We start from the raw sequence: 16,461 nt of genomic DNA, 5'->3' as shown, positions 1-16,461 counted from the left end.
CAAGCCCACGTTCAGATCAAAAGGGAGGTTCTGCGGGAGAATGGAACGGCCACTCAGTCTCAGGTTGCACTAGAAAAACAACAAAAGGGAATTTTTTTAAAAAATAAATAAATAAATAGGGGGCATGCAAAATTTAGGTTGGGTCACTGGAGAAGAAAGGGCATGCAAATTTAGGAAGGGAAAGAGAGGGCTAGCTCCAGGACCTCACCCTTTCATCATCATCACTATTAAAATAAAGGACGTGGCTATTCTACGGCCGGCCGTAATTTCGACAGCCAGTACGGCCACCCTGTTTTCGGAAAGATTGTAATACACAACAATACAAGTTTCCTCTTCTAGCAAAACACTTATGTCATTACTTCTTTTTCCTGTACGTATGCATTTTTCCTGTTCGAACCATCCGCCATGTCTTCTGATTTGAATTGCCACCGCTTCATTGACCAAGGCAATAATGCCAGCTCCGGACACCATCACTTGCTGAACAAAGATGATGGCATACATATTATAACACTAACGGAAGTAACAAAATTGCACAGACAATATATTGATATGCCAAATCTTGAAAGCGTTACATTACTCCAGAGAGTATATAGAGTAGCACTAATACTACATTACTAGTGATCACACCTAGCGATGAGGGGGCATGCATGGCCCAGAGCATACCAGTCTTTGACTCTTTACAGTGAAACTGAAACATTCCGCATTCAGATTATTGCTAGGCAAAAGTGGTAAACATCACAACAAAATTTCAGGCGCCAATTTGAAGAAGGATGTTGTACCCACAAAACACATTGGTAGATAAGCATAGGGTAGCTGCTTTTGTCCTCATTGCCTGTCAGCTACATCTTGTCCTAACTCTGTCAGGTGAAGAGATTGAGAATTGCAACGACTTCTTTCTTGCTCCACTTCAGACAAAGGATAGGAGCAACTGAAAAGAAGAGCAACAGATCTTGAAAGAAATAAAAAAACTGTCAAGAACACTGGACCGCATGCTGAAGGCAAGGTAGGCAGGATCAAAGTGTTTCGAACGAAACCAGACCAATAATCACTATCAACGGCACCGCATACCATATTGGCTTGTTGCATTGAAGGTCGTTGAATGTTGAATGCATATAGTGGTAGGGAGGGATATTATCTACTACCAGTGCTAGTAGTTGTATGTGACATACTAGTTAAGGCAACAAGTCAAAAAAGGAATTACAAAGTGCTCGCTAAAAAATTGCTTAATGAAGTATAGTGTTTTGCCTGTCAAGAACCATATTATTGCTTAGAACAAAAAATATTGTTGCCTACTGAAATTTATTGTTTCGCATAATCTAGAATCATATTGGTGCCTGCATGCAAAGCTTATTAACTAACCGATACAAAGCTTAAACTTTTCTAAATAGCTTCTTGTTAACATTTTTAAATGCTAGCTGGATAGTATTTAAATGCCCATTGAAATTTATTTAAATCTTGATGATATTGAACAACCAGTTTCAGACTTGCTAGATAAAACTGCCACCCCTGCAGAAATACAGAAAGCTTAATGGCCATGCAGAATAATACTAACAACCTAACCAAAAAATAAACCAAGTGATAGGTGATGGATCAATGTAAGTTTAATCTAAAAAACTTTTAAAAAATAAAAGCAGATCAGGACGAAGATTGTTTCTTGATGCCATGAACAGATTGCATGGTTTGTCCATACACAAATGAGGGACCGAAACTGGCGACCAGAGGTGGGGGTGAATGGGAGCCGATCAAAATTTCTCTCGAAAATCACCACAAGCCCTCGAACCTAGGGTGAGAGAGTAGCTATGGACTAGCTATCTCTAAGCAAAAACCCATAGAAAGAGAAACGGAATCAATACGGAAAAACTCCCCAAACAGCAGCTCTGCTGAGTCAGACCGGTCTGACCGCTAGCTCAGACCGGTCAGACCGGTCGGCCTAGAATTTGAATTTCCAGACCGGTCGCTCCCAGACAGCCCGGTCGCTCCCAGACAGCCCGCAACCAAAGCTCCAAATGTTGAATCTTGAGCAAACGAAGTCCAAATCCAACGAAACTTGGAGGATACCTTCACATCTATCCCGTGAACATATCCCCAAGAGATCTCTCCCAAAAGATTAAAGGATCTTGAGAATTCGGGGAAATATCAAAGTGGATTGGGGTTTTCTCAAGAACACAAAAACTCCAATTCGTGAGAACTCGCGATTCCAGGGGGTTTGGCACTAGGCTAGAAGCATAGGAATCGTCACAAAGAGTTTGGCAAAACACGAGTCCACGGGCTTGATTCCTCTAAACACGAAACATCCCAAAGGAGGAGAAATCAAGTCCAAAACACAAAAGAGGAAGGGGAGGACGAATACTCAGCACACATAGATGATCTCAACAAGATTTCATTCATAAATTTCAGAGGAATTCACCTATACAAAGCTAGAGCCATCCGCCCATCATCCTACCCACTAAAATTGAGTGATTAGCTAAACCCTAACCCTCGTTTGCGTTGGAGTCCTTGGCCCTAACCTGGATCAGGGGCAGGGAAAAGGAAAAACGAAGAGAATACAAAAAGACTCAAGAGACTCACCCAGCCACGAGCTGGTGGGGGTATTTATACCCAGCTGCTGTGGCCAGACCGGTCAGACCGGTCCATGGGACCGGTCCATGGGACCGGTCACACCGGTCGGGTCTGCAGTAGCCCGCTGTACAGACTCAATCGACGGCGGAGTTTCTTTCTTCGACTCGAAGTCTTTGCTGCGATGCCCCACGTCGACGAAGTTCCGGTCCGCGGTTTTGGAGGGTCCGCGAAACCCGGGTAGGTGGCCGGTTTTGAGAAAACCGCCAAAACTTCACGCGCGGGAAGATTCCCGCCTCCACGCCGTGGCCCTAGACGCCGTTCCCGCCTCGGCCTTCTGACGGCAGTAGACGCCGCCCGACGCCAGTCACCTCCTCGCCCGCAGCGAGGCCCTAGACGCCGTCGACACCCGTCGCCTCCGTCCGTCCCGAGACCGACGCACGTGCCTCCACGACTTGGCGTCTTCAACCGCCGTCCGCCTCCTTGGTTTTGTGGCGCAAACCAAGAAACCCGCCTTCCGTCGCCGCTTGCGCCCTCGATCCAGGAATATAAGCAAGCGATGATGAATATAAGCAACACTTCAAACAAGCCACACATGCATTTTCTCGAGCAGGTTATGGGCAGCCAAGAGAAGTGAGACACACAGCAGCAATGCTGAGGCTGAGGTAGAGGAGGGAGAGTAGGCCTCCACGTAGATCTTGGAGCAGCTACTCACGGCCTAGTTGGTGGCCATCCAGCCAAAATTCCCCAAACCCTAACCCCCAGCATCAAATCCCAGATCGTACCCTAACCGGCCATGGCTCAATCTTAGACGAGGAGGAGGAGGAGGAGGAGGAGGAGGAGGAGGAGGAGGAAGGAGATACAGGCTACAGGTCCCAATGGCGCGGACGAGTGCGGCGGCGCGTCGTAGGGAGGAGCGAACAAGGGCGGCGAGGCGCCGTAGGTCGCGCCGTACAGCTGAGCATCGTAGCCTCCACTGCCGAAGGACTGGGAGGAGGGTGGGGCACCATAGTAGAGCGGCGCGGTGGAGGAGGAGGAGGAGGAGAACCTTGTGTCGTCGGCTCGTCGCCGGCCGCGGCCATGATTCCACCGGAGTTTGATGAACAAATCGAAGGATGGGGAGAGAGCAGTGTGTTTGCATGCGTGTGTGTGAATGAACTATGAAGAGGAAGATGCCTGGGAGTGTCTGATCAATAATGGAAGATGGATAAGCCGGCCGTTTCGAGGAGCAAAAATACGGCCGGCTTGAATAGAGTCATTACCTAAAATAAAAAAACTACTTTTAGCTTATAGCTGAAGTCTTTTTGGAGATATGGACCCATCTTCCACTCCCAAGGCATCTGATATGGCACATGTAGGTATTACACACTATTATTACCGCATTTTTTTGGTGGAAGAAAATAGGTCGCTGATATCTTTGGACCAAGCGGAGAGAATTGGATTCTAGAGGGTGTGCCAGACCAATGTATCCAACAGTTAACGTGATGCCTGACTAAAAGTCCGGAAAGCCAATCTCAAAAAAAAAATCCGGAAAGCTGAAGCAACAATCAGAACGGGATCTTAGATATTAATGCAAACCGCACCCAGGTTTCATTGAGGTTCATGTCTTTTAATCGCCCCCCTTAATATTTTCTCGTGTCCAGGTGTCCTCTCTCTTCCTCCTGATCTCCTAGTAGAATCCATACATTTGTCATCATGCATGCATGCATATTCTCTCCTTAGCTCAAAATATTTCAGTGATATTTATTTCTCTACATGTAAGATTTATTTTCTAGTTCGTTGACATCCATTTGAAAGTTCCATTCCATAATTGAAAAAATTTACGAGCTGATGGGGAAGTTATAAAATACTAATTGCGCAAATCCTTAAGCTACCAAACTGGAGGAGCATGTATAAGTCTAGTTGAATTTGCCCCTCGAAAGAGAAAAATCTATTCACACAAGAAATTAACTACACAGTAAGAGAACATGATTTTTGATGGAATAAACGTCCTCTTGCAAATTGTCTTCGACAAAATCCTGGAGTTACAGAGCTGGAGGGGGCTTGTTTAATTATAGTTGAAATTTCTCTAAAAGAGGAATTTAGATTCACACAAGCTACCAACTCGGAGGAGTACTAATACGGATAGCATGATCATCAATTAAATAAGTACTTCCTCGCAACTTTTCCTTTTTTAAGAAAAGCAGTACAAATGTGCTGACCAACAACCACATTACATCGAAAGGATTTGGCAGCCCAGTGAGAACAAAAGTTTTTTTAGGAGAAGAAAAGATTTTTATCAGGAGAAGAAAATGGAAGTCTAATTAGCAAAAAAGTGTATATTGCCCTTGTGTTATCAGTAATTTAATTTACTTTTAGTTCGTGCATTCCTTGCTCTAGTCCAAGGTTTGGAGCGCCTCTTTGCAATTGGACTACTCTTTCTCTCTTAATACAAAGATACACAGTTCTTTTGCGTATTCGAGAAAAAATGTATATTATTGCTTCTTAGTTTACTTTTGCCTTCACCTAATATGTTTTTTTTAAAGAATTCACCTTTTATGCTCTTGGTTGGACGTAACAAGGATTATGAAAACGAACACACAAAAACCGCAATGTCAGGCTGAGCCGGAAAGTCCAAAACTGAGAAAAAAAAAGTTTGGATTTTTTAAATAGCATGGGCGTGTTGCTTTCCTGGCATGAGAGCTGCTGGAAGGGAACTAACCGAGAGAGGAAAGGGGAAGACGAGGGGCAGCCTAGGCTGGAGACCAATAGTGGCAATTATTGTTCGGCGGCCACTGCCGCTGCCGCCGGTGGCTTCCCCTCCCCCCGCCCGTATCAGCAGCAGAGCACCAGGCAGCTGCTCCAGGCTCTGGTGAATTCCATTCCAACAGAGACGGCCTCCTTCCCTCGATCTCAGATTCTTTTTGCGTGTGCAAGTTGTTAAATCGGCACACGACCTCTGCTTTTGGAGAGGCCAGAGTGAGGGAAGGGCATATACGGCTCACTGCTGCGGCGGGGCCGCCGCTTTTTCGGCTGGCCTCTCCCCGGCCCTCCCATTGGAGCGCGCAAAGCTGCGCGGCACCATTTAAAGAAGCAAACTGCACTCCACCACCACCACCACCACCACCGTCGCCACCAAGCACACCGCCGCACCACACGATCCAACGCGCACCCCGGGGGAGGAGGAGGCAGGCGAGGATCGAACCGGCTGGGGCTTTGGCTTCTCCGGTGAGGGTTCCTGCGTGCTGCCGCGCGAGAGCAGAAAGTAGATCGGATTTGGGCCGGGTAAGTTTGCTGAGCAGGATTCTTGTTTCGCCCGTGCTTCTTGTTTGATCTGGTTCCCGTAGGATCGGGGCCGCCCGCCGTCCCTTTCAAAGTGTTTTTCTTGGATTGGTACTCTCTCGCGGTTAAAAGTTTTGGGTTTGGCATGAACTCCCAGCGTGAAAATTCAGTTCCTTGACAGGGTTTTGCATGGCTATCGTACGGCCGCGTTTGATTGGAGGGTGTCCGACTTTTATGTACAACTAATGATTATCGCTTCTAGATTTGGATTTTCTAGGTCATTTTCTAGTACTTACGAACTGCAGGGGTAGGTTGGCCAGGTCCCTGTCCACAATTACCTTTTCATTATCAGTTTTTTTGATGGGCTTACCTTTGTTGTTTCGAGGATTTTGCATGCAGACTACTCAGTTATGCCGGATTTTGCATACCGATTTGATCATGTAATGTTCTCCAGTGTTGTGTTCCTCGTGCGTCTATGGAAATTCCGTTAGTCACAGAATTGACAGAACTTTGAAGTCCAATCTATTTGTTTCGAAGGCTAACTTTCTGTCAACATATTTAATATCATCTGCAGGTTCTTGGAGCACTGGGCACCAAACTCGTCCAGGTTGTGCGAAAATGCAGTGGAACCTGTAGCTAGTTTTTGAAAGACCATCCTGTAGCTAGTTGATCGGACCTCCTCACCTGATACTGGCATTTCTTTAATTGTTTGGAGCTTGGGGAGCTTCCTTTAGGCTGGAAATTTCTGAAGCTGTTCTGGAAAATCTGTTGTGCCTGCAAATGGCAGACGATCCTAATATGAATTTTGGGGCATTTTCCCAGTCACTCTGCAACCAGCATGTAGTTTCATTTCAGACAAGTGCAACCACTAGTGGGTCTGGAGGCATGCCAACGTACCTGGGTTGTTCCACTGGGATGGATGCCAGTGTGGGGATGTTGAGCACCACACCTTCAGTGGTTGTTTCCACTGGTTCATCTAATATGCCAGCTGATCCAGGGCAGAACCTCAAATACGGAGGGCCGCTGGCTGCAGATTGGACACATCTTGAGCTTCAAATTCTGAGAGATGGCCTGGATAAGTAAGCTTTCTCACCTATCATATGCATACCTACTGTTTTATAATTCTGTTCCTTTCGGAACGTGTGGCCTCTGTTGTTGCTTTGTTGAATTTTGTCTCAATTCTGTGTCCAATGGATTCTGATTACGCGAACAACGTGCCACATAATTTTCTATCACTCATTGAAGTTTGAAACCATTGATTAATTCATTGCTAACGTGTTTCCCTTTGTTTTCTTTGGTGTACAATCATGAAAAACTATAAGATATGTTCATGAACAAGGCATCATGAAGTATATAAAGATAGCAGCATCATTACCGAACAAGACGGTAAGAGACGTCGCCATGAGGTGCCAGTGGGTAGGGGTAAGCAGCCTGCTGTAATCTCTACAGATATTTGTACAGTGATATTCCTTATTTTTCTTTCTGATTATAAGGATGCTATCCGCTAAGGTACGCAATGCCCGGGTCAGCAGGCAGCTGCTTTGCATGAACACTTTTTTTTTGAGGGCCTTTGCATGAACACTTAATATATGCAACCTGTGCAAAATGTTCGTTAATAATCAATCACTTCCGTGGGTATAAGCATACGTGGTTCCTTCCTTCCTTGATCTGTTTTTTTGACTTATCATTCCAAAACTTAGACTACATCTGAAGATTGATCTAAGTAGAATTCCAATTACCATGTGTGTGTGTCTACTAGTATGAATGATAGACAAACTTATTCTCAATCTATATAAACAATAGAATTTTGCATTTTGGACCATGATCATAGTGAGACATGAGTTGGCAATCAGTATCATTTTAGTCTATTATTCTATTGCAGTTGATTTTTTATTTTTGAAGAAAAAAAAGGATGGGTTATCAAGAGACAGGATGACAAAGCATGCATCTCTTAGTTGGCAGTATTCCACCTTTTTGGTTCCATATGTTTGTTAGTTGCAATAGTTCTATTCCTAACATAAACAGACCCCTACTTACATATTCATTTTGATTGATAATGGGTATTGTACTATTCAGATCTCAAAACTAAGGTAGGATAACTTGTTCTTTCGATATATATTTTATCAAGAAGTAAGTTTATATTTTTTTTAAGTTTCATCAGGAACATAGGTAGTTAAATAACAAAGACAGATGCATTTATGCACCAATATTTATTTTCTTAAATGTGCACTTTATATCTGACTTAACTGTTTTCCTCATTTTATTTAATATCAGTAATACCAATAATTTGTAAATCTTGTAGAAGAAAGTAAATACAAGACGAAGGAAGCCCCAAGAACACCATACTGGCAGAAATATAAAAGAAAGAAAGGTATCACTACCCTTTTCTGTTTGATGGACTTGGTTCCTTATTGTTCTCCTTTTATTTTCTTCCAATGATTAGACAAAAAAACATACAATGATTCACTTTGAAAAGCTAGGGTGCTTTTCAAAAACCAATTTTGAAGGGGATGAAAAGTATAGCAAATGTCAATATATGCCATTTCAGTTATTTATCTGCTCTATTCATATGCCACTTATGTTCACACATTTTTTACTGGTGCCGGTTATGGTTGTTTCTCAGGATAAATTTGTAGAGCCTGCACTATGGGGAGCAAATCATCCTCTTCAAACTGGCATGAGAACCAATTCATTTGTGCCACATAATGTTCAAAACAATCTATTTCTATCTGGAGGTTGGTAGGTCACTTGTGTATCAGGTCTAATTGATTGCTTCCATTTATCTACTCTGTTTCTTGTTATCTGCTGTTAACTGCTGTCACGTGCCATTATCAATATTATACTCTGGCATTTAAAATTTTCACTTTCAGAGGGTAAATACTGCTAAATACTTGAGTGACTGAACTATTTGACTTATTATTGACTCCATTGCTAAGTTTATCGCAGGTAGGAACTCCATTGGAGCTTGATATTTAATATATTGTTGAATGCATATATTTTTAACTGTAAGTCTTGGATGCATATTGCCGTATATATTTGTCACAGTTTCTTGTGTCAAGTAACAGAAAGAGATAAAAAGGACGTTAGACACTTTGGATGTTTACTGTTCAAGAACATGCATGGGAGTTGCTTTGGGTAACGTGGAACTTGTTAGAGCAAATTTGGGATTACACTGCCTTGTAGTATTTTCTAGTATTACCTGGAAAAGAGGCCAAAGACTTAGAAGCAAAATTCTATTAAACTGCAAAGATAACTGTATATATTGATCCTGTCAAAATGTTCAGTAGACTTCCCAGGATTCACTTGAAACTACATTCCAACATGTAGCCTGCCATTTCGCCCTTGGTTAACTACATACTGTAAATCAATTGATTTTGTGACCTGCGGAGTTTTGTCAAATAAATTGCGCTTGAGATCCTCATAGATTTCAGTAGTACAGTATAGCAGATTCATGTCCTAAATTTCGGCAAGATTTAGCCAATGCTTCTGTAATATAACATGACCATGCTTTCCCATCATGTAGCCTCTGAGATAGATCGTCCAGTACATCATCTACTGGAGGAAAATAATCAGCTTCTTATTCAAATAGAAACAAATATTCGGACATTTCAGGTTTGTATAGCACTCCTTCGCTACTTTACTCTGTTTACAGTTCGTTTATTCATCATTTATATTCTTCTATATTGGGAGGAAATGCATGACTGATTAGAAAAGCTTAATTTTTTTAGTATAGCATAATCCCCATTCCCCACAATTTTAGTTAAACTGCATCTGAAGCATTACCTTTTCCTCCATAATATGCCCCCTAGCATTATTTTGTAGTTATCTTTATTCTCCCTTGCAGGCTCAGAACAACATTGATCTCTTCTGTCAGGCAAGAAGGAACATTAATGATATTCTACATATGTAAGCATTATCTTATCTCAAATGCCTTTGCAGTTCACGTGTAAGAAGATTAGAGTTGTGCTTGAAAAGTTTTGCTTTTGTGGATACTGCCACGTCTCCTGCTGCTAATGATGCTTTTTTCTATAAACAGCACGACTCAACTGCCTGGAATGAGTACCAAAATGCCTCCGCTTCGCGTCTCAGTGAATGAAGGTCTTGCTAGCTTCGTGCTTCCTGGCATTTCAATGGTAAGAATTTGAAGCGCCTTTCGCCAATTGACACTATACCAGAAACCATTCAGAAGACAGTGTTTTAGCTTGTATGTCAGGTTCTTTCATTAATTTTCTTGAACTTCATAATACACTTGTGTGGTTCTTGACACCCAATTTATGGTTCCCTCTTAGGATCAAATTCTTGGAAGCAGCAATTTGAAGGAGGAACCAAGAGGATGGTAGGCCACTGCCAGCAGGTTTCAGTATAAGCAGACTTTCAGACTTTTATCCGTAGATCCATGGAACGTATGGAGAACTACTACTTCATTTTGCTCACATCCATGGAACGGTGCCTTGAACATTGGTGGCTGAACAGCGAGGGTTTCAGGACCTGCAGTTTTTCTGGACTTGCTGCACCTGTAAATAACTATGATTCTTCTGTGTTCCTCCTTAAGATGCTAGGGTAAATAGATGTAGCAGAGGAAGTTCACAAGAACTAGTAGCTAAATAGTACCTTAAAAACAAAACTAGCTACATTGCAAGAATGAAAGCCTTTTTGCCGGTCGCCATTTGTTGCTCCCTGCATGCGAATGTGAGTTCCTAATTTTTCTTCTTCTTTTTGAAGAGGGTAAAAAATCCATTCTCCGTCTATCCTAGATAAACGCATGAGCAACTACATGATCTTGGCGAAAATTTCCTCGAGGGCAGAGGCCATCTTGCTGTAGTATTCCTGCACGTGGACCTCGTCCTTGTCTCTGGCCGCGTAGTCCATCTGCACGCAACAACATCTGAACTGGATGAGCAATCAAACTCTCGGTGGCGAGGCGAGGCGAGGCGAGCACTGACGCTGGTGACGCTGTTGAAGAGGTCGGAGTAGAGCCTGCGGAGGTCGGGGCGCTGCCCCGCGGGCCTCGCCTGGATGATGGCGTAGAGGTCCTGCTTGAGGTTGGACGCGCTGGCGCGCAGCGCCGCCTGCAGCTCCCGCCACGCCCCGGCGTCGGCGAGCGGCTTCACCCGCAGCAGGTTCCGCGCGTGGACCCGCACCACCGCCTCGGCCTCCTCGCTGGACTGCTCCGGCAGCGTGATGCGCAGGTCGAACGCGCCGGCGCCGGCGGCGGCGCTGCTCGCCGCGGGCGCCAGCAGCCGGGACGCCACGAGCGCAGCCGCCGACGCCGCCGCTAGCCTGCGGCTGGTGGCGGCTGGCTTCTGCTGCACGCTGTTGCTCGGCGGCGGCTTGGGGCCAGGGGACGTGTTCCCGGCCCGTGGCAGGCTCGCGGACGGAGCCTGGACGGCGAGGCGCGCTGCCATTGGTGCGGTGTAGTTCTGCTTCGGGTTCTCGACGGAGTGAGGTGTGTGCTTCGCCAGGTATTTCGGATAACGCGGGAGGCAAGGCAAAGGGGGCAAATGGATTTTTTTTTTGAGGGATGGGGGGAAATGGAATGGAATGGTCGATATGGTGAAATTCCAATTGGAGAATTTTTTAATTTTTATATTATTTTTTTTCGAATTTTCAAAAATATATGCTGAATTTTTTTTTACAAATTTGTCATCCTGACGCCGGTTGATCTGGCGGAATGAAGTTACCGTCGGATGAACCGGCGGTAGGTGCTTGGGCCCACTGCCTAAAGCCGTATCGCCGGCGGTAAATGGGCCGACGTGGGCCTGCGACTTACCGCCGAATGAAACGGTGGTAGGTGAGGCCTACCGTCAAATGGTCCGGCGGTAAGCGCCCCGCCGGTTCAAACGGCGATAGCGGGTATCCGGCGGTAAGTGCCCCCCCTTAAAATCTGACCGCGGTCCGGCCTGAGCCCCCTCCCCCGTGCGCTGAGCCGCCCCGACGGCGCTCGCCCTTCCCCCGCGCGCCGCCGCTCGTCCCCACCGCCCGCGCGCCGCCGCTCGTCCCCGCACTCGACCGATGCGCGGTAGGTGTGGGCCGCTGCCCGCACGCCGCCGCTCGCCCCCCGGTACGATTATTAGTTTAAATATTAGTGAGTTGAATTATTAGTTTAGATAATACTCCGTAATAGTTTAAATATGATTATTAGTTGAAATAGGATTATTAGTTTAAATATTAGTGAGTTGAATTATTAATTTAGATATTATTAATTTAAATATGATTATTAGTTTAAATATTAATGAGTTGAACTTAGAATATTAGTTTGCTAGAACTATTAGTAAGTTATATTATTTTAGATACAAATAGTAGGACTATTAGTCCGTTACAAAAATTCAAAGGAAAAACTTAAGGTACATATTAAAAATTAATTACACACATTACTTATTTGAATGGTACATGTTTTAAAAATTAAGATACTTGTTTTAAAATTATATTGGTTTTAGATTTGAATGGTTAGCACAGTAATATCAGCTGCTCACATACATTACTTATTTAATTGAAATGTGGGTAGAAAATATTGTTAATATTTAGACAGTAGTCTGAATTTGACTTCACAAAATAATAGAAAAATTCACTGGCGCAAATTTTGGCAGGCATGTCAGATGATTTGTATTTTCAAGTATTCTACGGGTCAGGAGAAGTTAGATATGGTCCTGAAGGGGTAGATTTGACAGAGTTTAGCTCGATCACAAAAAAAATTACCCAGAGCAAGAGAAAGAACTTGGATTTCAATATCCAATTGGCTATTTAAAGCTTTCGGGCTTAATCGAGATGAACATGAGATCACGGTCATGGCAGTGGTCAGTCGAAGAGAATCAGTGTTTTGGGAGCTATTACCGCTTGAAGGGACGCAAAACTGGAGGAACTATGTTAATATAAGTACTAGCCGAGGGTTACCGCTTGCATTGTTTGTTCAAGCTTTCGAGAAGGTTAGGTTTAGTACTGAAGTGGGTGGAGAACATGGAGGCCAGGGAAATATAGTATCGGAAGATCCGGAGACGATGCATGAACCTCATGAAGAAGGTGCTGAACTTGAGATTGTTGAAGATGGTACAAATGCTTCACACGAACCTCGTCAAGCAACTGGTGAGGCTGATGTGGGGGAACATATTCCCGAGATAGTTGAAGAGTTTCAGAGAGAGGGTGAACAGCATAACCATGCAATGGATGACGACTCCTCGGATGATGATGATGATGATGATTATCATGTCCCACAGAAGTGGTCCGGGTATGATTTTTCAAAATTAAATGTAAATAAAGGTGAAGCGGTCCTTTGGGAGTAAAAAAAAATGAGGTATGCATCGGTTCAGTGTATGCCAATAGTGACAATATGAAGGAAGCTGTAAAACGGTGGTTCACCCTATCTTTGCAAAGACAGTTCAAAGTAGTAAAGAGCAGTCCGAGAGCGTATGACGTGCGTTGTGTGCGAAGCGAATGCTCATTCAGAATATATGCTTCTAAGGGAAAGTGACAGGATTTCTGAGAGGTTAGAAAAATTGTGGAGCACATATGCCTGCTTGAGCAATTAGAACCACAGCACCGCAACCTCAATGCCGGTTTCATAGCTAACTACATGTACCATTTGATCGTGGACAATCCTAGTTATGAACCGAAGTCAATTATTTATGCTGTTGAGGAGTTTAAATATAAAATTAGCTACAACAAAGCTTACAGAGCGAAGCAGAAAGCGCTGGAGATGAGGTGGGGGACGTATGAAGCTTCGTATCATAATATGCCGGCACTGCTACAGACCATATGTCTTAGAAATCCTGGAAGCTACTACGACTTGAAAACGTATCTATGTGCCCAGAAGCCCGGGAAGCAGGTACTGCAACGGTCGTTCTTGGCTTTGGGGCTTGCATTGAGACGTTTCCGCACTGCCGGCCTGTCATTTGTATAGATGTGACATTTTTGACAGGAAGGTATAAAGACACAATCCTCACATCTGTTGCAGCTGATGGTAACAGGCAATTATTGCCTTTGGCAATTGCTTTCGTGGAGAAAGAATCAAGGGATAGTAGGTATTGGTTTCTACAGAGGGTGAAGCAGATGATTGTGAAAGATGTAGAGAACGTGTGTTTGATTCATGACCGGCACAAGAGTATCTTACAAGCAATTGATGACATACAGAATGGTAGTACTGAGCGTCGTAGGCCTGCACTATGGCCGTACCTAAAGAGTAGGTGGTGCATGAGACATATGGGGGCAAACTTTCATAACCAATTCAAGAACAAAGCCCTTATGAAGCTGTTCAAGCGGTTATGCAGCCAGAATCAGGAAAGAAAATTCAACTTGCTGTGGAAAAAATTGGATGAGCTGACAAAGAAGCAGACAACAGAGCTTTCGAAGAGACCTGTCAATACAGAGGAGGACGGCCAGGTATCACTTGAAGACGTCGGCTTGGACGGTCCGAATGTCAGGCGCAAAAGGAGAAGGACAATTAAGACATTCTCGAAGTGGATTGAGCATGAGCCCAAAGAGAAATGAGCTTTACTATTTGATGAAGGAGGCGCTAGGTACGGTATAATGACTACGAACCTAGCTGAGGTGTACAATTGGGTGCTGCGTGGTGTCAGATCGCTGCCACTTGTTGGGATCGTGGAGTTCTTGTATCGCACTTGCGAGTACTTTAGGGACCGGTACGCTGTGGTAGAGAAAGATATGGCTGATAATCGGAAAGTTTACGGATACAAGATTACCGAGTACATGGAGGCGGCATTTAAAAATGCCTATTTACACAAGCTTGCAATTCAGGTTCCACATATTTTTAGTTAGCCCAAACAAATGGCTATGAGATCCTCATTCTCTCGGGCAGCTTTCCGTCGGGAAATGGAGGCTAATTTAGAACCCTCTCCTAACGATCCCAATAGATGTATTACAGATTGCAAGGTATGGCCAAAAGGTGTAGAGCCACCCGATTGCTATTGCCAGATGCGTTGTGTTCCGAACATATCTCGTGATTACGAGACTTTTGGCCAGAGGTATTGGTGTTGCAAGAATATCGAGGAAGTCCAAAAAAGAGGTGCAACATCATAGGTATAGATTAACTTTTAAATATGTTTGTCTAGTGGTTTTGTTATTTTTAATAATTTTGAATCATTTGTTGTTTGCGAAAGTACGCTGGTGATGACACGCATACTTATTGGTGTCATTTCCATGAGTGGATTGATACGTGGATCACTCATCGTGATCAGTAATATATGGAGTGTTTGAAGAAGGTGGATGAAGATGTACGCAACTGCAAGCGTGCGAAAGCAGACAGGGCGTGACGTGATAAGGGTACTGACTGTGAATGATTGATGTTGTACTACTCCATATGAATAAGTAATGTAGCTGTCCGGCCAATATGTATGAAGGGTAATTGTATTGTTTGTTCTTATTGTGTGTAGTGGCCGACATATGGCTCATGGAGTTGTCATATTTCGCTGAAAAGCTGAGTACGCTACAGTATCCAGGATTATCACGTCGGTCTGAAAAGTTTACTTGTAGACTAATACTTATGAAAAGTCTAGTTGTAGCTCATGTTTTATGAAACAGGTACTTGTAGTAGAAAGTACACAATGCAGATTAATTAGACATTGAAATTACAAAAACAATTGTACCGCCATGTGCATGGAACACGCTAACGTCGTGTTCAAACTAGACATAACATGCCTTAGGAAATATGAAATTCGGACATTAAATGATAGTGATCTACTGAGTGCACCGAGGATACTTCCCCTTTCTAATAGCCTCGGGCCCCGCCTCCTTCGCACGGCGGGCCCTCTCTCGCTTCCTCTCCCTATCAGCTTCACGCTCCTCCGCCTGCCGACGTTCCACATCTGAGAAACTCTTCTGGATCTCTTCTTTATCTTTCTTGCGCTTCTCCTCTGTTTTTTCCTCTTGTAGCATTCGTTGCCACCTTTACACAGTCCACCTTGCTTCGTGCTTAACGTGTTCCTTAGCTTCGGTCGATTGCTCCGTTTAGCTTCGGTCGATTGCTCCGTGTCCAGCCACTGTATGAAATCACAAAGAGGTGGTGGACTCTATTTGCAAGCCGAGTTAGATTTAACTTACTGTACTCCGAAGGCGCAAATTAGATAGTGCGAGGTGGTATCTTCGATTTGTCCTTGCCGTAACGCTTTGGCGGGTCGTACTCGTAGTTGTCACACATGAAGAACCTCATGCCGAAGTCATCGCCCAAAACTTTAGACTCTATCAACTTGCACAACGAACCGCAGAAGTACATTGGAACCTGCACTCCTTGAGGCACAGGTTCTCTAACCTTGTTCCACGGAATGTAGGTAGAACCAGATGAAGACATGGTGGTAGTGCAGGGATGTCTAGTGATTTCGTATGAGATGGGGTGATGTCCCTATTTATAGATGGTGGTATTTGGTCTATAGGCATGGTTCACGCAACCTGAAAAGCGTACAGCTGTCAATTGACGTACCATCACATCCACACACAGTGAATGAGTGGGGGTGCAGAAAAATTCGATGCAAGCTGACAGTACATCGAAATCGTAATTGGAACTCATGAAAATATCTCATGAAAATATATTTTCACATTCTATTAGAGTTAAATCTAATTTGTAGTAGTTTACAAAAAGTATTTTCATAATCTCTGCTTGCTTTACTATCTTTTTGAAATATATCTAAGCGTACATCA

At 44.0% G+C, this 16,461-nt stretch overlaps 2 protein-coding genes and 1 long non-coding RNA gene across 5 annotated transcripts; 1 reads left to right on the top strand and 2 right to left on the bottom strand.

Moving 5' to 3' along the window:
* Window positions 1-520: 520 nt before the first annotated feature.
* Window positions 521-3,821, bottom strand: LOC120642628. Its single transcript, XR_005662664.1, has 2 exons — window positions 3,605-3,821; window positions 521-928 (listed from the first exon to the last, which is right to left on the bottom strand). It is a non-coding gene; the product is annotated as an uncharacterized LOC120642628 (long non-coding RNA).
* A 1,707-nt stretch (window positions 3,822-5,528) lies between these two features.
* LOC120642518 lies at window positions 5,529-10,483 on the top strand. Of its 3 annotated transcripts, none has more exons than XR_005662608.1 (9): window positions 5,529-5,820; window positions 6,392-6,896; window positions 7,140-7,239; window positions 8,120-8,188; window positions 8,441-8,822; window positions 9,341-9,429; window positions 9,662-9,723; window positions 9,854-9,950; window positions 10,107-10,483. XR_005662608.1 is itself a non-coding variant. In XM_039919081.1 (9 exons), exons 2-9 carry the CDS (start codon window positions 6,598-6,600, stop codon window positions 10,155-10,157), a joined length of 876 nt encoding a protein of 291 aa, XP_039775015.1. In that variant the 5' UTR covers window positions 5,532-5,820; window positions 6,392-6,597; the 3' UTR covers window positions 10,158-10,483. The 3 variants fall into 3 exon arrangements, 2 of the variants coding, with proteins under 2 accessions (XP_039775015.1, XP_039775014.1); XM_039919081.1 differs by having other exon boundaries at window positions 5,532-5,820; window positions 8,123-8,188; window positions 8,441-8,552; XM_039919080.1 differs by having other exon boundaries at window positions 5,542-5,820; window positions 8,441-8,552.
* Window positions 10,013-11,446, bottom strand: LOC120642557 (psbQ-like protein 3, chloroplastic). The gene is made up of 2 exons (XM_039919138.1): window positions 10,761-11,446; window positions 10,013-10,686 (listed from the first exon to the last, which is right to left on the bottom strand). Exons 1-2 carry the CDS (start codon window positions 11,220-11,222, stop codon window positions 10,588-10,590), a joined length of 561 nt encoding a protein of 186 aa, XP_039775072.1. The 5' UTR covers window positions 11,223-11,446; the 3' UTR covers window positions 10,013-10,587.
* Between the last annotated feature and the right edge of the window lie 5,015 nt (window positions 11,447-16,461).

The sequence above is a fragment of the Panicum virgatum genome, chromosome 7K (genome assembly GCF_016808335.1).
Source record: "Panicum virgatum strain AP13 chromosome 7K, P.virgatum_v5, whole genome shotgun sequence".
In the NCBI taxonomy this organism is placed as follows: Eukaryota; Viridiplantae; Streptophyta; class Magnoliopsida; order Poales; family Poaceae; genus Panicum; species Panicum virgatum.
This window is presented reverse-complemented; position numbering and strand designations above follow the sequence as displayed.

Excerpts from the sequence above, each read along its gene's own strand:
- LOC120642518 (XM_039919080.1), top strand. The coding sequence starts at position 6,598 with ATGGCAGACGATCCTAATATGAATTTTGGGGCATTTTCCCAGTCACTC. Across the intron at positions 6,897-7,139 it reads CTGAGAGATGGCCTGGATAA|ATATGTTCATGAACAAGGCA; the intron begins GTAAGCTTTCTC and ends AAAAACTATAAG. Across the intron at positions 7,240-8,119 it reads TGAGGTGCCAGTGGGTAGGG|AAGAAAGTAAATACAAGACG; the intron begins GTAAGCAGCCTG and ends TAAATCTTGTAG.
- LOC120642557 (XM_039919138.1), bottom strand. The coding sequence starts at position 11,222 with ATGGCAGCGCGCCTCGCCGTCCAGGCTCCGTCCGCGAGCCTGCCACGG. Across the intron at positions 10,687-10,760 it reads TCTTCAACAGCGTCACCAGC|ATGGACTACGCGGCCAGAGA; the intron begins GTCAGTGCTCGC and ends TGTTGCGTGCAG.